Below are 25,844 nucleotides of genomic sequence, written 5' to 3'. Positions count from 1 at the left end.
TTGGGAGACAAAAAAGTGTGTTTTATAGTCCAAAAAATATGGTATGTATATTTCTCTTTCTAAAGAAATTGTTCCAAGCACCTTGAAGCAGATCTGCACAACATCTCATTAAACTGCCCAAGATATTTAATAGTTATAGCTAACATATGAGATAACCATTCTTCAAAGCAATGTACATGATCAAATAGTAGCATTTCCACTTCGACTGAAAATCATAGTATGTTTCAGAGAGGATTTGATTTAAATCAAGCCAATTTAAATCACGATTTAAATCACTAGTAAAAAGGTTTGATTTAATTCAACTTGATTTAAATCATAATTTTTAAAGAGCAACTGTCATCTCTGTCCTGCAGCGGCTCCTCCTCTGACCCGCTGTTGATTCACCGACTGTTCCATTCACTTTAATGGGATGGTAGGTAAAGCGGCAGTGACACAACAAGGTGAGGGAAGTGACAGGCAAGCAGGTAAGTGGATGCCTGCTAACAGGCGCTGCCATGATGGATTTGAAATGACAGGTGCTCTTTAATATCATATTTATAAGCTGCTTAGAAGGTTTCACTTTCATTTTTACTGCTTGCCCTTGCCCTCACAATTAAGAGCCTGGTGGTACAGATACATTTCTCTTCAAACAATCATATAGTTTGTAATGTATATAGATTTGCAAAACAATGGGGTAAAGGAATTTTTGTGAATTTTGTTTTATGATTCATCTCATGGTTACTGAGAAATTGTGTGAATGTATCAATGCCGTGCATGTTATCTCAGTTTGAATTCATTGAGAATCTTCTGGATAAGTCTAATTGAGTGTCAAGTGTAATGATTTTGCTCTGACGTATAAGTGTGTGTTTTAGAAGTACTGGAGAATTCTGCTCAAGATCCAAAAGCCTCTGTTCTGATGTTCCTTAAGTGTATATCTTTCCACCCATGTTTTTAAATATGTAAAAGTTCAAAACAATTTTAATATCAAAACTCTCTAGTCTATCAAAGTATTGGAAAAGAAAAATGTTTCACTTTTTAATTTAACAATTAATATAGCATGTTTGTAATAAATGTTTGCTTTAGCACATAAAGTATTAGTTCGTTTCTTCAGCTAAGAAACCTGCCTTTTCAATTGGCAAATATCAAGCTTAGACTTGCAGGTAATCAGAATTCCTTACATCCATTTGTCACTCTTGGTTCATACTATGCTGTAACACTTCTTATATATTTATTCTAATAAAACATTCTGGCTGCTGTAAGCTTTTGTCCCTTATTTCATTCCAGATATTTAAAATCCAGAGAATAGATAACACCTAATTTGTTCTCAGGACATGTAATTTTTTCACACTTTTTTGGTTTTAGAAAAAGATTGATTTTTTAAAAAAATCTTACCTGAATGATTTTGAGAACTCATTACTAGCAGAATTTAATCTCTTTAATTAAGTATGACAAAGGCTGGCTTCCACATAGACAATAATCTTGAAGAGCTTCAATATTCCAGAACATAAAAAGTATACCCAGGAAGCAGATTCATCGTCATTAGATAAACTCTTAGTCAGGAAAACGTTTTAGTCTGTAAAGCAATGCAATCCAGAAGAATAGTAGATTGTTCAAGTTGCTTTCAAAATGTATACCTGTAAAAAAAAAGTTTTATAAATTTAAATGTTTACACAAAGAAAAACTGTATTTAAGAAGGAATGCCACCATAAACAAAGTATAAAGATAATACCTGTAATCAGATAGAAAGTACCTGCATCCCTCCCTATAGAGCAGTTGAATAGAGATAAAGTACTTTTACTAGATATGAATTGAAAGCAGCAAAAAGGAAAGCAAGATCTGAGCCAAATAGGCCCGAACAAGTACATATCAAATGATTGCCCAGTCCCCTCTCTCCAGTTACCCCAGCCCAGTGTCCAATCAGCAACTCCCTAAGGTATCATGTGAGGTGCATCTTCAAAAGGTCTCATCAGGTTGGTATGCGAGTTGGCCTTGACCAAGTCCAAACATCAGCCATCAGCATGCACAGAAGATGGTGAGAACAAAATTCCCTTCTACATAACTCCTCCAAGTATCATATAATTCCCTTAAGCAATACTATGGCTCCACCCTCCCCATTTCTATGGCAGCCAATAGCAAGCAAGCGAAACAGAGGCTGACATGAAGCCTTCAAATTCTTTCTTCAGCACCAACTATCTCAATGTTAACTTTTTATTTACCTTTACTTCAATATCTTCCAAATATTTACTGTGCTTAGGATTCTTTTCCCAGTTAGAAACTCAATGCTCAATTGTTTCCTTTCAATATTTTTCTATTATACTTTATTCATTAAACATGAAACTCAGTCAGCTGAACATTCAAAAATACATCACAAATACCATTGACTGGTGCTAATGGTTGGTGTGGGTTGCTGCCAGCATTCTAGGTATCAACCAAGTACCTTCTTAAAATATACGATGTTCCGAGTAGTGCAGTTTTCCAGTTAGTGCTACATACAGTTTCCCTATTTTTGAATTTTCTAGTAGTTTACCATATTGTTTCTTGAAGTGTACTTCCTGAAGCCATTGTAGTTTTATCAGGGTTTGTTTTCTTTTCATAGGTGAGTTTAATCCATTTATGTTTATTGAAAGCGTCTTAATTTCTTCCCCCATTTCACTATTTGTATGCAGTTCTGTTTTCTTGTAGTCCATGTCTCTCTTGTATTTTTGTTCGTGCACCCTCTTGTTCTATTTGTTCTCTTTCCTGTTTCCTTCCTTTTTCCTGTTCTACCTCCTTATCCTCTTCTTGACTTCTACTTTCTACCTCCTCCCTACTCTTGTTCTTCTTCAACAAGAAGAACAGGTGGTGAAGTGATGTTCAACAAGAAGAACAAGTGGTTAAGTGATGTTCAAAAAACTCATATGCCTTATCTAATGTATCTATTTTAAATTTCTTCTTCTGCCAGGTGATCATGATTCCCTCCAGAATAAGCAATCTAAATATCACGTTGTATTTTATTAATTGTGTGATTAGGAACTGGTAGTGTCTTCTCTGGTCCCTCACTCTCTTAGGCATTTCTCTCAAAAATTGTACTTCTCTTTTCTTATATGTTATCGGTTTCTCCCTCACTTTTTTATATACTTCATCCTTTGTTGATTTTCTGTGAACCTTACATGTACCTTGGCAATCTATCTCTCCTTGCATAATTTGTGTGAATTCGGTATACTTCATCAATATCTCTCTGTATATCCTGTTTATTTTTTTTTTGTAATGTATCTGCTAATATTTTTGCTATTTTCTCTCCTAAATCTTCCTTCTTGTCTTCCGCTATATTTTGGAAACTTAAAAAAATGCAGCTTTCTCCATCTCAAGAAAAACAATACTTCTTCTAATCCTGTTGGCTATAGTCAATTTTTGTTCTAATGTTTTCATTTTTCTTTGTTTGTTCGACTTTTGTTTCTACCATTTGGATTTTTTGTTCATTCTTAATAACTTCATTTTATATATTTCCTATTTTGTTATCCATTCTTCTGATATCTCCTTTCATTTCTCCTATCTCATTTTTGATCTCTTCCTGGGTTTTTTTTGTTTCTTCGTGATTTTTTGCTGTTGTCCCCTGGGTCTTTAACATTGTTTCTTGTATCATCAGTAATGTTGCTTGTAGGTTTAAGGTTGAGCTTGTTTTTTCTGTACCTGTTCTCTATAGAATGTTAGTTTGAGGGTAATGACATTGCCGGTGCTTTTTTGTTCATCTTGGTAATGGTTGTTGTGCTTGTCATCTTTACTGCACATACAATGTTTTTCCAAAATAGCATATAAATATTTAAGATTTTTCCTTTAAGTCTCCTCTTCCCACTTTCCAACCCAAGATATATTTGGTTATTTATCCATTATTCACTATTGTAAATATTTCTACAGTTATGCAAATTAATATAATAGATTAAGTTGTTTAAAGTAAGTTAAATTGATATACTTATAACATCCTAATTTATTTTGACATATATTGTACATAGATCAAGTAATAAATGAATAGATAGGTAGCTAGGTATCTAAGTTAATATACCTAGTTTTGACATAACACTTACTTATTTCCTTGGCTCAGCTGATAAGGGAGGAGAGCTTGTGGCTTAGTGGCTAATACAACTGCCTAACATGTAAAAACAGCCCAGGTTCATATCCTAGTAAGGGTATGGGTAGCTGATGAGAGCTAAATAGCTTGAAATAGCAATAGCAATAGCAATAGCAGTTAGACTTATATACCGCTTCATAGGGCTTTCAGCCCTCTCTAAGCGATTTACAGAGTCAGCATATTGCCCCCAACAATCCGGGTCCTCATTTTACCCACCTCGGAAGGATGGAAGGCTGAGTCAACCCTGAGCCGGTGAGATTTGAACAGCCGAACTGCAGTACTGCAATCAGCTGAAGTAGCCTGCAGTGCTGCATTTAACCACTGCGCCACCTATACTAGTCTCCCTTTATTTATTTATCAGCACAAATGCAAGTTAATATATAAATGTATGTGTAAATCAAAATGTAAATTAATTAAATACCTTATTCACCTATACTTTAAATAATTGTTCTATTTCTATTACTTATAGCCAATAAAATACAATCTTACAATTTTTTACATTCAATTCAATCTACTTATATATATAATTCTACATTCAATGTTCAATGTTCATAATCCACTTTTTTAACAAACAAATCATCTTTGACTATAGCCAACAGGATTAGAAGAAATTATTGTTTTTCTTGAGATGGAGAAAGCTGCATTTTTTAAGTTTCCAAAATATAGTAGGAGACAAGAAGGAAGATTTAGGAGAGGAAATAGCAAAAATATTAGCAGATACATTACAAAAAAAATATATAAACAGGACATACAGAGAGATATTGATGAAGTATACCAAATTCACACAAATTATGCAAGGAGATAGATTGCCAAGGGAGGTACATGTAAGGACCTGGGTGAAAGAGTGATCGACCCAAGGTAAAGAAATTTTAAAATTGGATTAAAAAAGAGACCCGGAGGGGAAATTAGTGGTTATCTAGTAGACAGGGGATTTAACAGAGGGAAAAAAGGGTGGACACTAAAACGGAAAGCCCTCGAAGATTTTTATTCCCAAATTTGGACTTGGAAACATTAAAAATAATAAAAGAACTCGGGAGGGGGATTCCTTTCCTTTTTCTACCTTTTTCTATTTGTGGATTTAATAGGGCTTTGGCAGCTTTTGACAGCCAGCAGACTAAAACACATTGTGTACAGGGGAGAGGAAGAGATCTACTGGTGAAAAGAGGATACTACAAGACTGAATAGAAAATAACAGAGGAAAGTGCAGCTATATACCTGACCTTGACTGTAGCAAGATAAAGACACATTGAAGCTGTGGGAAACAACAAGGAGGATTGGTTTTAGTAACAGTGCTGTGAACTGGACTTACTATTTTGGTGGAAGAGAAAAAGCAAAATAAAAGTGGAACTGAACTTTAGAAATTGGAAATAAGAAAGGAAAAAAGAAATCAATTAATGAACTTTAAATTTAAGTAAATGTGATCTAGCAGATAAAGTTTAAATAATTTGTTCAATTAACTAAGCAGACACTATGAAATCTTGGTTGTATAAAGAATGTATAAAGAATTACTTGACATGTTAAAAATGCACATAAAACGTTAAATGGGAAAAAACAGTGAAAATTCAGAGGGAAACGTAGAACAAGGAGAAGGAGAAAGAAAAGGGGCTAAATGAAGAACAAGAAGATAACACAAAAGAAAAAGAGATAGGAAAAGAAAATTACTTAGATGACTATATTGGGATTTACAGTTACAAACCAAAAGGAGACAAAGGGGAAGTGGCCCCCAAAAAGGAAAAATTAAATAGCAAAGATGGAATTAATGGGGAAAGATGGGGGGATTGGGAGAAGGTACTAAAACAAAAGAATTAAAAAGGAGAAGAAAAATTTGAAAGAAAAAATATAGAAATTACAAAAACAAGGAAAAGAAAAATTTAGGCGAATGGGTGCAGAGAAGAGAATATAAGAGAAGTTCCTGAGGGACTAAGAGAAAATGGTTGAAAGGAGGAAAGAAGGAAAGAAGGAAAAGGATTTACTAGTAAAATAGAATGAAATTTGATAATATAGCCAATGGTAAATAGCTAATACGATGTGAGGGAAATAGATTAATACTATTAATTGTGGATAATTAACTAAGTGAAATGTTTACTATATAAAATTTGAAGATATATGTTTATTGAGAGTAAAAAAGAATAATAGATGGTAATGATATATTAAATGTGATTAACTTGGAAAGGCAATAAGGATATTGTTTATATATTAAGAAGAAATTAGGTAAGCTGGAAAATATGGAAAGAAATTAAGATGACTGAAATGTGAAATGAAAATAGGATGTAAAATGAACTATGTATAACAGAAGATGTAAAGGGGGGAAACCTGGACAACACTTTGTTTATAAAAGAAGTTAAAATATGTAATAAAAAATAAAAAACTTTGTTTAAAAAAAAGGAAATGGAGAGAAAGAAAGTGGGAGTCAGGCAAGCTTGTCCAGTGATGAGATTGTTAACAGCACAGAAACTAGCCTCAATAATGCTTTTGGTGCTCTCCCAAGGAAAGAACAAGACAACATACTATTCAAGTTAGAAAATTTAAAGAAATCCTTGTTGGTCACAATGGACACAGCGGAGCCACTTATAGATCTGGTGTCCCCAATAATTGAGCCTCTCCTTCCCCAGAGGACAAGGGATTGCATGAATATGAGACCATGGAAAAGAGAAGCCAAAATCCAAAGAGGCCATTAGAGGTCCCAGTAGAGATGGAGATGCTATCATCCTTATGTGAATAGGCCATGATATCTTCAACACCAAACCAAGAAACTGAGAGACGACCCACCTCAGTGCCATCATTTCAAAGTCAAATGAAGCATGAACTAATAACTTCTTGCCCTATACCTAGAGAAGATATATCGGAATGGCAAGCTTTGTTAGCTGGTGCTAAAAACTCTTAAACTGAACAAGTTCTTCAAAAGTCTACACAGGACTTAGATGGGACTCCCCTACTTTTAGAGAAGGCCCATTCTGTGCGTGACGACACCTTAATCCATTGCAACAACCTGACAACTTCCCTTTGTATAAATCAAGTTTCCTGATTAGCTGCAAAAGATGAGCCTTTTTCCCTTATAACCTGGAATATAGCAGGTTGGTCTGTTCCATCAAAAGACCAAATCTTTTTTGACTATATATCCCAATTTGACATCCTGTTCTTACAGGAAACCTGGGCCTCCGCAGAGATAAGAGTTAGATGGTTATAGGGCTAACTCAATCCCGGCTGTCCCAAGCAAGGTGGGTGGGAGGGCTAAAGGGGGTATTGTGACATTAGTTAATACATCCTTGCAATTTAAATGTGTATCACTGCTACCTTTCCAGCCATGGGTTGTGACTACCTTACTCTTATTTAAACAGGTAGAGATTTTGCTTTTTAATATCTATATTCCTTCATTTAATAAGAATAATTTGATCAACAAGATTTGGGACAGCATAGGCTTCCAGGGGGCGGAGCCTGTCGCCGAAGAGGGCTCAACGGAGCTCCTCTCAGAGATCTGGTCTGTATATCTAAATAAGATCATAGATATCACCCCTTTTTGGCTAGAAAGGGGCAGGGAGTTTAGCTCTGTGGCTAGGATCTATTCGTAGTTCACAGCCTTCTTTTTTTGAGGGGCTGTGGACAGAGATTAGATCCAGCGTAAGCGGAGCCTTTATCTCCAGCCAGTTCTTCTCGCTGTTTTTTTTGCAGCCCTAGACAGGCGACTCCCCCCCCAGGACAAAGCAAAGTTGTTTGAAGCTAGGATTAATACGGGCGGGTCCCACCCCTGTGAGATTTTTGTTTTTATTACTATCTTAAACACCAGCCTCATTTGTCACAGAGGCTTCTTTGTTTAAACGGACTTCAAAATGGTGATTTCTCTCCGTTGGTGACTGATAAGGGACGTACTTAGCCGGCTTTATCTTCCTGCAGACTGCTCCTTAACAAAATAATTTTTTTCTTTTGGAAACAGAGGGGAGCGAGAGCGCTGTTTATTTGTTTATTTATAATGCCACCCAGGTCAAAAGCGAAGCGTTTTTCTACGAATGTACTTAAAGAATCTATGAATGAATCTAAAGAGTCTACTATGAAATCGTTGCCCTTGTCTCCTACGCCCTCTACTGGAGAATTCTTAACACAGGAATTTCTCTTTCAAATACTTAAGGATTTTAAACAGGAAATCAAGGAATTTGTATTGGAGCTATATGGTAATTTAAAGTCTAAAATTGCCCAACTGAAGGCGAGTACGTCTGTAGCTGTGTCTACCCTGACAGATTATACCGCTGAAATGGAGAATAAATTGGAAAGCTTGGAGGAGGCTAATTCTAAATTGACTACTAATATTCAAACTTTACAACAAAAAATTAGAGATACTCAAGAACAGCTCGTTATGATAAATTTTAACAAGAAGGCATTTGCAATAAGAGTCAGAGGATTGCGCGAAAAGGAGCGAGAGAATCTGAAACAGACCTTTGTTGAGGCCTTCAGCCATGCAGTGGGAAGCCCGGGACTTAATTTTGATTGGCAGATTCGGAAAATCTATCGCCAGAACTCGATGGTAGCGGAACAGCAACAGCTCCCGAGGGACATAATTATATATTTCTCCACAAAAGAATCCAGAAACGCGATTATGCAAAAGTTTTACAATAATAGGTTGCGAGTCGATGGGCAAGATCTGATTGTCTTCAAAGAAATACCATCCCAGATGTTAAAAGCAAGAAGAGACTATACTTTTCTAACTAAGGAGCTTATAAACCACCAGATTCGATATAAATGGGAGGCCCCAGCCGGCATTACGATCACATTTGAGAATCAAAGATTTCGTCTCAATTCTGTTTCGGAGGCTCGAGATTTCTACTATAAGACTTTGAAGGCGGGACTTCCTGATTTACTTGGAAAAGAGGAGAGACAAGCCGAAGGAGAAGGCAAGCAGCAGACCACATGGCTGCAAGATGGAGGGGGTAGTTCTCCCTCTCTCGGAGAAGCAGAAGAGCGGAGACCGAGGATTTAGACATTCCAAAATATTCGCCAAAGTTTTGAATTGAATGGGGGTTTGCGATCTCTCTCCGGTAGAAAAAATGGAACTGGATATTGGTGGTGCGATATTGGGACTGAATTATGTGGATGCTGAATGTATACTTCACGGGACTTGTATGTCTGAATTTTAATTTAAACTGTCCAGGACTCTAAAGTGAAGAGAGTGGTGATGGTAACTTTATTGAACTTTAGTTGGGGAGGAGGGAGTCGGGTAACGCGAGATAGGTGGAGGGGGAGCGAAAGCCTGATCAGAGCTCGGAGGGACTATGGGAAATAGTGGTAAACATCAAAGAAGCAAGGTATGAGAGTAAAATGCACGCGGAATGATTTATGTTGTTTAAATGCAAAGGACGAGGGTAAAATGCATGCGAAATGATTTATGTTGTTTAAATTCTATTAGAAGGGAAAGCTTGATGAGATTATTTTAAAATAGAAGGCAAATTGATTCTTGTGTAAAGTATATGGGGAATGATCCATGCTGCTTAATTTTTATTAGAAGGGAAAGTTTGGTGAGATTATTTTGAGCTAGATTGTATACCGATGTCTGTATAAATTTGTATAAATTTTTATTTGAATATAAGGTTAGCTTGAGGAGAGTATTTTAAGATAGAATGCAAACTGATTTTTGTGTAAAGTATTATTTGAATATGTGGATAGATCCACACTGCTTAAATCTTATTAGAAGGGAAAGCTTGGTGAGATTATTTTGAGCTAGATCGTAAACTGATGTCTGCACAAATTTGTATAAATTTTTATTTGAAAATAAGGTTAAGGAAGATGAACTGGAGAGTCTATAGGAGGTTGGGGTAAATAACAAAGAAGCAAGAGACGAGAATAGAATACATATAGAATGATTTATACTGTCTAAACATAAATAAAGATGGGGGGCTGAGCTTAATACAAAGAGCTCTTTTTTTCCTTTTTTTCTTTTTTTTCTTTTCTTTTCTTTTCCTTTTTATAATTTGTAATCTCTTTTTTATCTAATTTTTTTTTTAAAATATATATTACTTTTATTTTGAACTCATACGATCATAAGATACTGTAGAAGGGGTTTAACAGAAGGCAGTGCCAGGTGTGGGCCCTGGGAAGTCGGGGGGACTAGGGATGGGGATTTATGGGGGGTGGGGGGGTGGGAGCTTATATAGTTTCAATAAGAAGAAGAATGCACTTGTATACGGTTGTTCTTTCTTTTTTTCTTTTCTTTCTTTATATTTTTTTTCCTTGGTTTATTTTTTTTTATTTCTTTATTTTTTATCATATTATAGCTTAATAAGAGTTGAATAAAGGAATACACCAGGGGGAGAGGTAGAGGGAAAGAAGAGGGAAGAGTAAGGAAGGAGTAAGGGGAATGTAAGGAGGGCGTAAGGGGAATGCTAGGAGGAAGGGGAGAAAGGAAGGTTTGAGGGGATAGGGAAGTAGGAGGGGAGTGTTAGAGGGAGGAAAGGAAAGTTGGAGGGGAAAGATGGGGTGTATGGAGGATGGAAGTGTCAGGTGGGGTTGTGAATGATGATGAGTTGTGTTTTCCTTTTTATTTTACTTTATTTCTTTTCTTATAGCAAATATCCAGTATATAAGTGATTGTAAAATGGAATCTGAAAATGAATAAAATATATATTTATGCAAAGTGAAAAAAAAAAAATTGGGACAGCATACAATATTTTATTCTTGGCTGCTCAAATACCCCACAGCAGCAATAATTATAGAGAGAGGACTTAAATACTAGGATAGGCCCAAATGATCAAGCATTATTTAATCAATTTAAGATCCATTATGATGAGAATGTATCAGGAGAACCCCTGAATTCCAGACAATTTAAAAATCCTAAAGCAAATTGGGCAGGTTTGTGTGTAAGACAGATGACTGTACATTTGGACCTTTGTATCCTTAATGGTTCCACATGGGGCGACTACCCAGCAGAATATACTTATCAGGGAGCAGGAAGAAAATCCACAGTTGATTACTGGATAATATATGACCTCCTGAAGTTCATACAGAAGATGGAGGTAGACTCGCGACTGGAAAGCGATCATGATTCAATAATCCTTACTCTCACATTATATCAGAAATCTCTAAAGGCAGGCTCAACCTATCTACCCAGGTTAACGAGCCAAAAAACCCAGGTAAAAATTAAATGGAATGAGAAAAATGCAAAGGAAGTTACTAAATGGATGTTAATTCCAGAAACCATAAAACTACGCACATCTCTACTAAGGAATAAGTTTGAAGGATCATACTTAGAGGAGTTTGAAACTTTAATTTAAAATTTAAAATCAGTTCTCACTAGCAGAATACTAGCTCACTCCAAAAGGCCAGATTGCCCTCCATCCCCCCGAGCTCTTCGGAACCATGAAAAGGTTCAAATAAAACCCAGACCCAACCTGGCCTGGGGGAATCCTTTCCACTGCGCTGATGTCTAAGAGGTGTTGGATCGCCTGTTTCATGAGCTTACGCTTGTCCCTGCTCTTAGCAGAAGAAAACATCCTATAGTAGTCCAGAAGGATGGAGAGGAACTCCAGAGAGAGAGAGAGACCGAATTTAACCATGCTAAGCACCCAGGCATCTGGTGTAATTTTGGCTCAGGCATCCGCAAACAGAGCCAGACAGCTGCCTATGGGTGGGGTCGGACCCGACCTACTTGTCCCAGCGGTAGGGATGACCACCTCCCCCCGAAAGGGCGTCTTATTCTAGGGTTGGAATCTTGGTCTATTCCTCGAGAAATGCCTGTCAGATTGCCTATCCAATCTAGGGAAATACCTGCTCTGCTGGGTGTTCTGCTCTGGCTGGCGAAAAGCGGGCTTTCAATAATACTGTGTGATCTTCTGGTCAGCGTTCTTGGTTGTCCAGTGCAGGACCTTTTTCTTATTTTTGTCCTCAACGAGGATCAGGGATGCCCCGAATAGGGATCCCCCAGCATATGGTGCCGACACCAAGTGCCGTTTCGCCTTATTGTCCGCTTGCCATCCTCGCAGCCACAGGAAGCGTCGGGAAGTGACAGAAGAAGCCATCGCTCAAGAGGCATACTTCATGGCGTTCAGCATCACGTCGGCCAAGAACTGGAAAACTGCTACCAGCTTGTTGAGATCCTGATGGATACTGGACATTTGGAGTTCCTTTGGGTGCAGCTGTTGGCTTGCAGGAATTTGGTTTGTATGGTTTCTAGCGAGTGTTTTGGCCTCAAAACGTTTTGGCCTCGAAAAGTTTTAACGCAGCAGGAACTAACTGACCTCCGCCTGTGTAAAAAAAAGGTTTAAGTGCATTTGAGGACTAAGTGCTTGCAATGTATGATCCAGGTGTGCCTTCCCTGTCCCTTGCAAATGGAAAAACACTCCAAGGTATCTAAATGTTCTAACCTGTTCTAAACTATGTTCTTCTATTTTCCAGGAGTATTGGCTAGATCTTTTAGCAAAAACATTTTTGATTTATCAAAGGACCAATTTGTTTTCCGGACAGGGTTGCAGGATGATCCAGGATTGGGTATTGTCACATCCAATCGGCCTCAAAACTGAGTTAAACTGAAGCCATGCCTCTGTGCTCCTTCCTTCTGGCCCCCAGTTTCAACTCAGTCTGGCCTGAGAAGGAGGAGTTCTTTTGGCTCCCAAAAAATATTTCCAAATCATCCTGCATCCTATTCCTTACCTGGACCTCCCTCCTTGCCTGCCTATCCTTCCCCTGGATTCTTCCCCTGAAACCTCCCTTGAGTGTGGCTGCTCACAGCCACCGGTAAGGATTTTGGTTTTTTACTGGGGTTTGTGGGGGGCTGTTTATCTTGCCACATGGAGTGGATCGGTGGAGGCTGCAGCAGTGCCTCATGCTCGCCTCAGGTTGCTTTTCTCTTGCAGCGGTGACTAAAAAGCTCCAAGAAGGCTTCTAACTTCTGGGGAAAGCCGAAGGAGTCCTCCAAGAGGTGGAGAGCTTTCCGGAGCCGCAAGCCGTGCCACATGGTGCTGTCAGCAGTCGTGACAATCGTGCGGATCGCTGGAGCACCAGAGTGATCAGGGGAAGACAGGAGGCACTGGTCTACTGTGTGAGTGCTTCTCTGGGAGCTACAACCTGCCAAGCCATGTGGGACACAGCCTAGGGTCATCTGGGATCGCAGCTATCTGAGGAGTGTGGAGGCTGCAAGATGGTGGACAACCAAGAGCGGCCTTATTTCCCTCCTTTGTCACTAGGAGAAGGAACATCCAGCAAGGTTCAGATTAGGCCCAGTTTCTGCCAAGCAGAAGTCGTCCCTGGCTGCTGATAGGCCCTTTAGAACCATGCAGAGGAATGAGGAACACAGGCACAGGACCCTGGAAAAGCAAGTCTCCAAGGCTGAGCAGAGGGGAAAGCTTAGCCCTTTGCTCATTAGGTCACAATCCCCACTGGGTTCTATTTCTGGCCCTGCCTCCAGGCATTGATCTCCCAGCTCAATCAGGGTTTTCAGGGGATATTTTTCCTCCTCCTCCCCTTTCCAATGCTGATCAGGGCCCATACCAGGGGGATCCCTTTCACCGCAGGGGTTCCTTCACTGGTGAGGCACCAGTCAAGCCCACCTTAGCTCCTCAGCTGGTCTGCAGGGAGTCTGCAGGGGGGGGAGGCATATTCCCCATGGATAGGGAACAGCTTCCAGATTGTGTCCAAAGGCTCATCACTTCTGCTATTTCGCACAGAATTGCGACTGGACTGCATAAGAAGGCATCCCCTTCTGCTTCTGCAAGCAGGGCTGCGGTCCCGGGCTCACACCAAATCCGACCTAGGCCATCTAATCCAACTGTGCAGAGACCAGTGTCCCCTTCCCTGGCTAGTGAGGGGTCTATTGTCGTAGAACAGGTTCAGAGGGATGTAGATATGTCTGATGATAAGGACATCCCTACTCCTGATCCCCCAGCTTTTTCGGGGTTGATATCTAAATGATCTGATCTTCTCAAAACAAAGAATAACTTTCTTCAGAGCCAGATTTAATATTCTACCCTCAGGACTGCTCCAGGGCAGATATAAGAAAACACCAATAGCAGAATGAGTATGTATATGTGGTAAAGGAGAAGTTGAAGATATCTCACGTTTTATTGTACTGTGAGTTATACAGAGTTTATAGGTCGGCATGTATTCTCTTTTTACTAGAGAGATTGCCAGGGAGGAGATGTAGACTTTCTCCTCCAGGACTCAAACCCATCTACCACACATGCAGTGGCAAAATTCTGTATTGCTGCAATATCCACAAGAAAACAAATTGGTTACAGAATTATAGCTATCAACTTGTAACAATTTTTTGGAGATATCACTAACTATTTTTGGAACATTATATTTACTCACATACTTACTGGCTTTTCACCCACATAAACTAGGGAGTGACCCTAACAGTTTGAGAACATGTATTTTCTTAACAGGGATGTATTAATGTCAGTGATATATAAAGATATATTCTATATTCTATTCTAGGTAACTTCACTCAACCCAGTCTATCTTATCAAATTAATAAAATCTATATCAGTCCCATAAGCAGGAAATGAAGACCAGACACAGGATACCTTCAACTAATTTTAGTGAGATTTACTATAAAAACAGAAACTTGCAAGTGTCAAGACTGAAAAATGCTTAAGCTTCCTGTGAATATTACTGCTTTTCAACTTGCCAAAGAACTGGGGAGAGGGAAGGGTAAGAAGGAATGCAGAGGCTACAATCTTCAACCATGAGAGTCAAGGACACTTCTGCAGGTGTCTGCCAAGATGTGGACTATTATCAAAACAAAAGGCTGATTCCTAATTGGACAGTGTAATCCATTCCATGGGAGGAGGGGAAGAAATCAATGATTAACTATACAGGTTTATGCGGGAAAATTTAGAGTTGGTTTTGCTTTCTTCTGTGCCGAAATGATATACTCAATAAAGTTTTGCTTTGGGGATTTTAAAGTTCCTAATGATGCCTGCTTTTATTGGGGCTGTTAGACGGTTGACATTAAGTCTAATTGTGCTGCGCCTCCTCCTTCTTGTGAATTAGATGTGTGTTTATCTAGGTCTCTTTTGAATATGATCAATCTGATGTGGACTTAAGTCACCCCCATTGCTTTTGCAATGGACCTTGAATATCTCATAAAAGTCATCTTCCTTTCTCTCTCTAGTCTGAAAACTCAAAATGTATCTAGAAGTATATAGTTTTTGGTTGCTTTACTTGGCTGTACCAAAGGTATGCTAAAACATAAAATCTCTTCAGCTTGGTGAAGTAATGTAGATTTCCAAATGTAAAACAGCAAATGTTGCCACAGCAACTGTGATACAGCACTGACCTGAAATAACCTGAAGCCTGTATATAAACAACCAAGCTTATATAATGTTTTAAAACATTAGGCTCAGGAGCAGTAACTAAATTTGATCTTGGAATTCCCAGTGCAGGTTGCCACTGTTCCCATGTTGCACTGAGAATTTACTAAAACTTAGATCTGTGTAATCTAATATAATGAGTAAAGAATGAAACATGGTATTCATTGATACACAACAAATTATAAAGATTGCAATTCTAGGCCTACTTTTCTGGGAGCTTCACTGAACCAAAGAGCTTGACCTTTATGTTAGTATTTTCATGACAATGTAAATCAGTAAATGAATATAATAAGGGATATCATAGATGTAACAAATACAGGTGTGGTGAATGTGATGTACAAGGTATACCATTAAACAATAGGTGTTCTCATTAGCCTCCAAGAACAATCACTTAAAGCAGCACAGAATTTCATCTAGTACAATTTCATCTATATACTGAATAGATAAAGAAGTGGATCATGTAAAAGATTTTTGCACTTAAGTTCACTGTTCTGAAAATAAATATTTAAAAATTCAACAGATATTGGTAGAAGTCTACTTTGGTTCTTCTAACAGCTTAGCTCAGTAGGATTTCTCTCCACAAAAGCCATTTCACAGCAGCTATTTTAGCAAGTTTAATTTAGAAAGCAGAAATCATCTATTGGATGAGCTGAAAAATACCACCATCTTTTTTTCTTTTTCTAAAAATGGAACACTAGTTGAGTGGGAATCACTACACCATGGTCCCCATTCCTAATACCCAAGCCAACCCAGAAGAGTACTGTTATCAATAGTATCAAAAGCTGCTAAGATATCAGAGGTGAGGACAAATACATTATCCTTGGGAGCAATTCTGTCAAGACTCTAGTCATTGCTTGATGACAGGGACTAAACAGACACACCACAAAGTACTTACCCACAGCACTACCCAAATCACACCAGAAATTATCAGGGTCCATACCATATGGGGCAGACCTCCTGAACTGGGCTGACAATACAAGTCATGGGCAGCACTTAATCTCATCCTGGCCAGAGTGATCTGATTGTGGCAAATTACTGATGCAAATAACCCCCGTATCTGCTCTAAGACAAAACAGCATGTATGTATGTTGTATGTTTATTATACTTGTATGCCGCCCTATTCCCGAGGGACTCAGGGCGGCTAACAAACAAGTGGGGAAGGGGGTAAACCGCCCTCTGTAAACCGCCCAGAGAGGGCTGAAAGCCCTATGAAGCGGTATATAAGTCTAACTGCTATTGCCCCTTCTGACCCCAGGCTTTGGTACCTGGCGTAAACCTTGGGAGCTGGGTGTTGGAGGGGGGTGGCAAATAGCTCGACTTCCGGGTGGCTGAGGTGGTCCATCGCCTCTCTGAAGATCACCGGGTGCAATCTCCACTCCGAGTTGTCCACTTCTGCCCGGCTAAGCCAATTGGCTCTGATGTTGTCCCCCCCCCGCTATATGTTCCGCCCTTAAGGAGAGAACATTCCTTACGGCCCACTGACCCGGCCTTTTGGCCTCCCGCATGAGGGCCTTCGACTTGGTCCCCCCGTCTGTTTAAGTGGGCCTTGGGTGCAATATTGTCTGTGGGGGCTGGAAGGTGTCTGTCCTTGACAGAGTGGTGAAATTTTTCTAGGGTCAAGCGAACTGCCCTGCGCTCCAAACAGTTGATATTGTGAGTCAGTTCTGTCTGGTTCACTGTCCCTGCACTATCTGGTCTTGTAGGTGGGCGCCCCCCACCCTCCGAACAGGTTGGCACCTGTGGCTACCGTCACCCGGTCTGGCGTTCTGAAGAATTCGCCCTTGGTTATCGCCGGGGACGTCCACCCGAACAGTGAGCGTGGGACTATTGCCGGGAGAAGAACCCTGGCTTGGGAGTAGCTCCTGTGCCTTTGCTGGAATGGCAAGGGAACCCTTGTAGGTCTCTGATGTAGAGACGGGCCCAAGGAATAATGCCAAAGGCTGAGACCCTGGTGCCTAACCATCTAGACCATGTGGCTAAAGGCACCCTGTCTCTCTTGATTACCTGGATGACTAGTCGTCTTAGCGAGCACTGTCTTTTGGGTGACAGGAATATCTTACCTGCCACTGAGTCTATCAGAGCCCCTAGGTGAATGAGCCTAGTGGAAGGGTAGAATTGGCTTTTAACCGGATTCCCCGAGAACCCGTGCTCCCTCAGGAATGGCAAGGTGATATCTAGATCCCCTAATGCCCCTTCAAAGGATGACTGTATGAGGAGGTCATCTAGGTGGCCTAGAATCCTAACTGGAATCTGCCTCCAGCTCGCTGCTAAGGCAGCCATTACCTTGGTGAAGTCTTGCGGGGAGGGATACCGGCCGAAGGGCAAGGCCTGGTTATGGGAGTGCTGCCCCAGGTAGCTGAACGTGAGAAACCTCCTGTAATCCCTAATGATGGGAATGTGTAAATAGGCCTCTGTGGGGTCTATAAAAGTGCGGAAGTCTCCCTGTCTGATTCCCTCCAAGATGGAGTGGAGGGAATGTATTTTGAACCTCCTGTAATGATTGAAGCGGTCCCGCCACTTCAGATCCAGAATTGCCCTCCATCCCCGATGTCTTGGGGATTCCGAAAGGGATGGTGTAATGCCCTTGGCCCTGCTGTCTAGAGGCACTGGCTGGATGGCTCCATGTCCAGCAGGAGTTGTATAGCTGCATCAGTAATCTCCGTGCCGGGTTATTTGAAACTGGGCAGCTCTGGAAAAACCCCAGGGGTTTAGACAGGAGTTCCAGAGCCGGACTGTGCCTCATGGTGTTCTGAACCTATTTATCTGATGAGGCACGGTCGCAGCAGTCGGTGAAGTATGCCAACCGCCCCCCTAGGGGGGGGGGTGACTCGGTTCTGGCCTTAGTTCTTGCGGGAGGGGCATCCCCCCCGCCACATCCTCCGCTCCCTCGGAAGGGCCGCTTCTGCTGCCTGCCCCTCTGCTGCCTATCTTGGCATCTCTGCCTGCCGGAAGAGCCTCCTCGTAATGCCTGGCACCTGAGTACCCCGCCCCTGAACCCCTGAAGGGATCCTAACCCCAGAAGGAGGACCCGAAGTCTTGTCCCCGGGAACAGGGCCGTCTGGAGTAAGGCACCGTCCTAAACTGTCCCCTCTTAGGGGCTGTGGGGAGATCCTTCCTCTAGTCCTTATTCTCGACCAGATAGGGGTCCAGAGCGGGTCCAAAAAGGACATCTCCTGTGAAAGGAGTGGATGCCAGGCGCCACCTGTGGTGAACCTCTGCCTGCCACTGTCTCAGCCACAGCAGCCTGTGAGATGCAACAGTGGAACAATTGCCCTGGAGGCAAGCCTGGTTGCAGACAATGAGGCATCTGCCACAGATTGGATGACCGCCCCCAGCTTATTGATGTCCTGGTGCGCTCTGACCTCGGTAATGGGGATGCGTTGTTGCAGCTCCTGCAGCCAGAGCAGAGGAGACCTGTTGAACAATGAGGCGGTGATGGCGGCCTTCACCGCCCAGGCGGCTGCCTGATGCCTCTTCGGAGGGTGAGGCCCGCCTTCCTGTCTTCCCACGTCAGAGCCTGCTCAGGTTCCCCTGGCAGAATCAGGGGTGTTGCAGAGCCAAAGCCAAGGCGCCCCTGGTGGGTGGGATAGCACCCCCTCCATGTCTTGATCCACATTGAAAAGGCCTTGTCTGTGGATGTGAGCATGGGAATGGCCCCTTGGCACTTGACCGATTCAAGAAAGGCCCTGGGAGTTGGCACTGTGTCGGTCTCAATGGCCTGCTCCTCAAACCTGGTTTCTGCAGAAAACCCCTGCTGCTGAGGCGGTGCCTCTGCTGCTCTGTTCCCAAGCCTGGCGGCTGCATAACCCTTAAAAAGGAGTGATTTATATAACAAAGGCTGGAACAACCCGGTGAAGGTCAGCTTGGGGGGGGGGGCAAGCCTATGTCATCGGATAGGTCCTCCTCCCTGACTTCCCCCTCCTCACAATCCAGCTCACTCTCCTCCCATGATAAGGCTGAGGAGCTAAGCTGTCCTCCCCCTGGGTTTCCAGCCCTTCAGGTATCCTAGGAGAGGATGCCACTGAGGCAGCATTTGAGGCTGCTGCAGCAATATCAGGCATTGCTGGAAGCCCTTCATCATTATGTCTGAAAATTGGGGGCCCCTGTGGTGCTTGCTGGCTGGGGGCCCCTGCCTGTCTGGGGGGGGTGGCAGAGGCTGATCTCAGGGAGGCAGCATGGGGGAGGGGGATTGCCACCTCTGAGGGAGACCCCAAGGACTAGGGGTGTCAAAGGGGATTCTTGCCTGCAAATGGTTGTCTCCCCTGCAGTCCCACCTGCTGTGGGGCCTCCAGGAGCCTTTCTTTTCTTTCCCTGGCATGGGATGGATTTGAGGCCACTTGCCCTCTTGCAAATCTGTTCCAGTCTTTAATGCCTCCTCCTTTCTTATTTAGATGGCTTGGGAGGCTTGTGACCCCCCCCCCTGCTTTCAGCTCTGCCCTGGGGGAGAGGTGTTTTTTTTGTTTTTGTTTTTTTGTCTCTGCCTTTCCTCCCCCCCCCCCGGCCTGTTTCCAGCTCTGCGCTGGGGGAGAGGTGCTTCTTTTTGTCTCTGCCTTTCCTCCCCCCCCTTCTCTGGGCCGCCTGAGGGGTGGTCACTAACCTGGTGGGACTGCCGGCTGTTGTTGCCAGTACCTGTGTCCTGCCAGTCTCCTGTTGCCTCTGGGCGCCGCCATCTTGGAACACATGGTCCCTTATGGCTTCAAGATGGCGCCTTTGCCAGGAGATGAAGGCGCCCCTTTTGAATCTTCTGGCTGGGCGGCTTGTGCTCCGAAGAGCTGTGCTGCTGCCGTTTTCTTCACTTCCCATGCCGCTGGAGTCCTTGCTTTGCCCGTGAGCCCCCTCCAATGAGGTGGGTCACGTACCAATGGGGCGGGCGCTCCGCGTTTGCAAGGCTCCCTTCCAGGGGGCGGGGGGGCTCCGCGCCGTCCTAGCCTGTCCCTTCTCACGATCCGCGGCTCTTGGGGAAGTCTCCGGCGCTGCTGGCGTCCTTGCAGCCGGGCGTGCCTGCCAGAGGCTTCTGCCCTCTGTCTCCTGCTCACCCGGCAAATTCCTGTCTGAGTGTTGCTTGTCTCACTCAGAAGCCTGGGCAGCGGGCCGCCCGCTGAGGGGCTTTTGGCCGATCCTTACAGTCCCGGGAGTTGCCAGCTCGCCTGGGATGCTGTAGGAGGGAGACACTGGAATTTTCCTTCCTTTTCTTTCTTGAATATCTTCGACCTGTTGGAGATCTAGGATGGTCAACCGTCCATTTGAGTGGACTGAGTCTATAAACTGGGGGGAGCCTGGTGGACCAGAGGCTTATACCAAGAGCTCTGATGACTCAGTCCAATCAACGAGAGGATAAAGTCAACCCATCCTGGATACTCCTCCCCCTCACTATGGAGAAAATTAAGGGGAAGTATGAAAATAAAATAAAATATCTAATTCTACATACAACCACAGCAGCAAGAATCTCACATGCACAGAATAGGAAAAACAAAAACACCAACAAAAGACAATGTGATAAAAAAAAAATGGAATGCGCCAAAATGGACAGGCTCACAAAAGAGCTAAAAGACAAAGAGGAATCAGAGTACTACTTAGTATGGGACTTATGGTACAATTGGCTAGAGAAAAGAGGGACAAAACAGGATAGTAACAAAAAGAAGAAGAAAGCTAAAAAAATTACAAACAAATACAAAACCACAGAATCAATAAGGGGGAAATACAAGATAGATTGTAGATGAAATAAGATATATGAGAGAATCAAATCTATATATTATGTACGAAATAAGATGTGTAAAATATGTATAGATATGGATATAGTTATGCAAGATATATGTATTGATAAAGGAAACACAACGGATATGTAAAAGATGTAAAAAGTGCTGCAAAGACAATATGATTATATAAATAAAATAAAATAACTTTTTTAAAAACTAGTTTTTGTATTGAAACTTGTGTTTGATGCTCATTAATCAATTAGGGCATTTTTAGGAAACCTGACACTCTGCTTGCTGTTTTACGGACTCCATAATTGTTGGACTTTATTTTAAAGTCAACTATAGAATGAAGCACAATGTTGCATCCCAAATTTACTGTATAAATTGGCAATTTAAATAAAGGCAGGGGGAGACAGAATTAGAGTAGTGAGAGATGGAATCAGGGGCAGAGATAATGTATTCACTTTACACATTTTGAATAGGTTGTGACATTATTATTACTAAGCCAATAAAGAAGAGATGGGAGGTAAATTTGTAACAGTACTAGAGAATCTAAGGCAAATGTAATGATGATTTAGGGTGTGTCCATTGTACCTGTGTGCGCGTGATCCACCGCTTTGCAAAGTGAAGAATAAAATTATCATTGTTTTCTCTTGGAAGGTTTTGCTGGTGATTGTTTATTTCCAAACTAGACGATAAACCCCACAACTTGGGGGCTCATCCAGGATTTTTCAGACAGCGACAGGAGTCACTGAACAGACACCAACTAGGAAGACATGTCCCATTGACTTCAATGGTCCTATGTCGTGAATGGATGGTGAGTTCTATGTGCCTGTGGCATCTGGTGCAGAGGTTAAGAGAAAACAATCGTAAGGTAAAGTCTTGGGGATTATAACAATAGGCACTGAAACGCTGCAACCGGGCAATTCTGTGCACAGACCAAGGTAAGAAAAGTGGAAAGTATTGCCTTGGCGGTTGGGTTAGGCTCTGTGTTGTTTTGGTATCAGGTTGACGGGACATGAGGGACATACTTGGAGTACGAAATGGGTACGGAGCCCAAAGGATGAAGCAGATAGTTTGGTTAAAGGTTGGAAAGGTAGTGGTCTCTAACATGGGAAACAGGGTGGGTAAAATGTGCCATGGCAAGATGGGATCTTCTTGTGGAGGGAAGATGGGATCCTCTCAGAACATTCCCCAGACAGTGCATGGGGCACAATGTTGAAGTACTGGAAGTACACCAGTAAAACCAGGACTAAAAGAAAAAAAGGTTTATTGTCCTTCCTACCTGGGGGTTTAGCAGGTAATTAAAAAACACTAAAACCTGTCTAAATGGGAAGAATCAGATAATTTGACTTGACCAATTTGATATGAATTCTGTTCAAAATTATTTGATGTGCCTCTATAATAATTACATGCAGAATTTAATGGGATTAAATAAATAAAAAATATTTACCTGTTTATAACCCAACTGAGCAGCTGTCTTTTCTTACAAAGAAACAGTAAGTTGCAGTTTTTTGTTGTTGTGAAGTAAGTGGAAAGGCAATAGTTTGCAAGGAAAAGAAATGAGAAAGATCCCATGGAGGATGTGGGGGAGAAATGCATGGAAAAATGTGTGAGATTTACTGGAGAAAGAGAAAGAGAAAGAGAAAGAGAAAGAGAAAGAGAAAGAGAGAGAGAGAGAGGGAGGGAGGGAGGGAGAGAGAGAGAGAGAGAGAGAGAGAGAGAGAGAGACTGACTTACATTTTTCTCTTACTCAAGGACTTTTTGCTTTGGAAGAGCAAGAAAAGTAAGAAAGGGGGGAATGCGGTTTTTCTTTTCACTTTCATCTTCTTTTTCTCTGCTTAGTTGAAATGAGAAAGGTGGGGTAAATGAGACATCTGATACCTGTTTTTGCAGTTTTGGGTTTCTACAATTTTTGGTCTGCATAGAAAGCTATCCAGATATATTTTCTTTTTATGTTCTGATTGCTATAATACAAATTAAGAAAACAACTGGGATGTCCCTCTCCCAGTAAGTGGAATTTAATTGCAAGATATTTAAGGAAAGTCAAGTTTGCAAGTTGGAAGAAGTTGGCAAGTATTCTGTATTCAGCTCAGAAGAGGGGGGAAAGGAGGCAATAGTGATAATTGTATTATTAGAGAAATGAAGCAAGAAATAATGTTATTTGCAAACAGATGAGTCATGAGAAGAAGAAACATTTGATGTTGGAATACAATTTTGTTTTTGTTTTTTCTGGAAATCTTTGAGGTTTAAAAGCTTAGTTAAACCTATATAAAAGAAACAACGGAAATGTTTTGCTTAGATTTGTAAATGTTTTAACCTACTTTTAATGTTTATTAATAGCAGAGAAGGAAAGAAATGGCTGCCTGTAAAGTTTCCTAGCGATGCCTGATTCATAATAAGTGAGCCAATATTGTAATACAAAAACCAGTGATTTATTAACAGGTTCATTAGGCAATTTTTATTCAGAGCCATTTCTTTGCTTTATCTTCTTCTGAACTTTGTCCCTGTTTCTTTCCTCCCCTGAGTCTGTGTCATAAATCATGTTACCCAATGGGTATACTCAACCCAGCTACCGTAATCTGAGATCCGGCTCCACCGACGGTATGCATGGAATCTCAACACAGAGAGTTAACATTGTGGCAGCTATGACAGTGTTAATGAAGGAAAGCAGAAAATTGACTTTTGGAGGAGCTTAGGTGATTAGCACCCCTCATCAAGTGAGGGTGATCTTGAACCAAAAGGTCAGTTGATGGCTGATAGGTTCAAGGATTCTGAAATATGAGATTATACTTATGGAACAAAATAATTTAGTGTTAATGATTTAGAGTGAGCTCCCGCTATTTGTCCCAACTTCTGCCAACCTAGCAGTTCAAAAGCACATAAAAATGCAAATCAATAGTTCTGGATGGAGAAAGTGTCATTCTTCTTAAGATTCCAGAATTTTGTAGAGGATAAGGAGGAAGAGCTAGGTGAGACCATGGCAGAATTACTAGTAAAGGTATTACAGAAGGACAAATGGGATATAGAGATATATAGACGAGTTATATAGAGTGCATGCGAACTACACACAGAGACACAATTTACCGAAAGAAGTCCATCTGAGAGTCATGAAAAAGGCAATAAGGGACGAAATATTGATTCTTGCTTTGTCCTGTGCTAATGGGTGGTTCAGGAGCACAAAAGGGCTGCTTCCTAAAATAACCGGAGCCTTTACGCTCCTGCTTTTTGGACACAGAAGGCATAACTTCTTTTTGTCTTTATTTTTTGACAAGGACCGGATCCAAGGCCTCTCCTCCCTTGAAGGGGTCAGAAGCCAGCTTCCACTTGGACCTCATGTCAGCATTCCAGTGGCATAGCCACAAGAGCCTTCTGGTGATGACGTTGGAGGCGAAGGCCCTGGAGGTGAACTTAGCAGAATTTAAAGTGGCGTCCGCCATGTATTCTGCAGCCGCTATAATTTTGTTCAATTCTTGCCTTAACTTGGTGTCACCCACTGGGAGTTTGGTGGAGAGCTGGTGAAGCCAGAGGAGGGACACCCTAGAAAGGAATGAAGTGGCTGTCTTTATGGCCCAGGCAGCCGCCTGATGGGTCTTGTGACAGGCCTTCTCAGTCCTCGTCTTCTGCTTTCAAGCCCTCTAGGTGGTCAGACGGTAAGACTGAGGAAGACATAAGGGCTTGGGCCAGAGGATCAACCTGAGGCAGCTTTAAGAGGTCCTCCAGTGTGGGATTCACTGTGTAAAGCTTCTTATCGCTGTTGCTGAGTGTGGCTAGGGTGCCTGGTTGCACTCACTGGCATTGTACCACATTGAGGAATAATTTGGGAATGGACACAATTTCTTGGGGAAAAACAGATTCATCGAAGAGCCCTTTGCTAGGGTCAGAAGGGTCGACAGTTGCCTGATTGGTGGCCATTACACCCAGATGGGTGGCAGCCTTGGTCTTGTTCAAGATGGTCTTGAACAAGGTATGCTTAAAGAGGCCAGTAAATGCAGGTTTATCCAGGATGGCTCCCTCATCTCCAGAAAATTCCTGCTTGGGTAGGACATCCTTGTCCACAGCCAAGTCCTCACTGTCCAGCGAAGAATGGGGAGAGGCAGACCCCTGAGGAGAGTCCAAGCTAAAGGCTAATTCTCACTAATTACTGGAACCACTTTGAAATACGTCCACTGGGCTAGACTGAATTGAAAAAATCTGAGGTGCCAGTAGCAGAGGCATGGCTAGTCAGACAGAATTAACCCATGCTTGGACTCTCCAAGCAGCGCACAGGAGAACAATAACATATAAAGGAAAGGAAATACAAATTTTGAAATAAACACCGAGGAGCGTGAGAAACCACAGGAGACAATACTAGTTCTTTTTTTTATTAACAAACATGTAAAATACACACAAACAAAACTTAGACGTACACCACATTTACACAATACAATACGAACAGGAGCTTCCTGTTCTTTCTAATAGCAATTATCGATTGATACCGCTCATCTTATATTATTTCCTCTTCTATTATATTTCATTTGGATTTCACCATTCTTAACCCTCTTATTTTACTCATAACTATTATTTTTGAGTTTTGTTATATTCCTTCATTGATTCTTGTTTCTTTCCTCCATCCACCTATACCATTTATCCCATATCTGGCAATACCAGTTCTTAACTATGCAATTAATTAAGCTCAGAGTAGGAGTCAAGAGGAATACCAAACCGAGAACAAGATGGAGCAAGAAGGAAGAAGAAACAGGAAAAGGGCATTGGTCCTTACCTAAAATGCCT

General features: G+C 41.7%; 1 protein-coding gene across 5 annotated transcripts in view; it reads right to left on the bottom strand.

Annotated features, from left to right (window-relative positions):
- The window catches only part of HDAC4 (histone deacetylase 4), a 286,678-nt gene that overhangs the window by 238,257 nt on the left and 22,577 nt on the right, over nucleotides 1-25,844 (bottom strand). For 4 of the 5 annotated variants that reach the window (XM_032214590.1, XM_032214588.1, XM_032214586.1 and 1 more), the window contains exon 2: nucleotides 1,372-1,613. Coding sequence is in view for 3 of the 5 variants with exons in the window: in XM_032214586.1 (XP_032070477.1) it covers nucleotides 1,372-1,393 (22 nt within the window). In the remaining 2 variants the exon portion in view is untranslated. Of the gene's footprint in view, nucleotides 1-1,371; nucleotides 1,614-11,833; nucleotides 12,310-25,844 lie in introns of all 5 variants that reach the window. The other variant, XM_032214587.1, reaches the window with a different exon arrangement.

Source organism: Thamnophis elegans, chromosome 3, assembly GCF_009769535.1.
Source record: "Thamnophis elegans isolate rThaEle1 chromosome 3, rThaEle1.pri, whole genome shotgun sequence".
Taxonomy (NCBI): Eukaryota; Metazoa; Chordata; class Lepidosauria; order Squamata; family Colubridae; genus Thamnophis; species Thamnophis elegans.
This window is presented reverse-complemented; position numbering and strand designations above follow the sequence as displayed.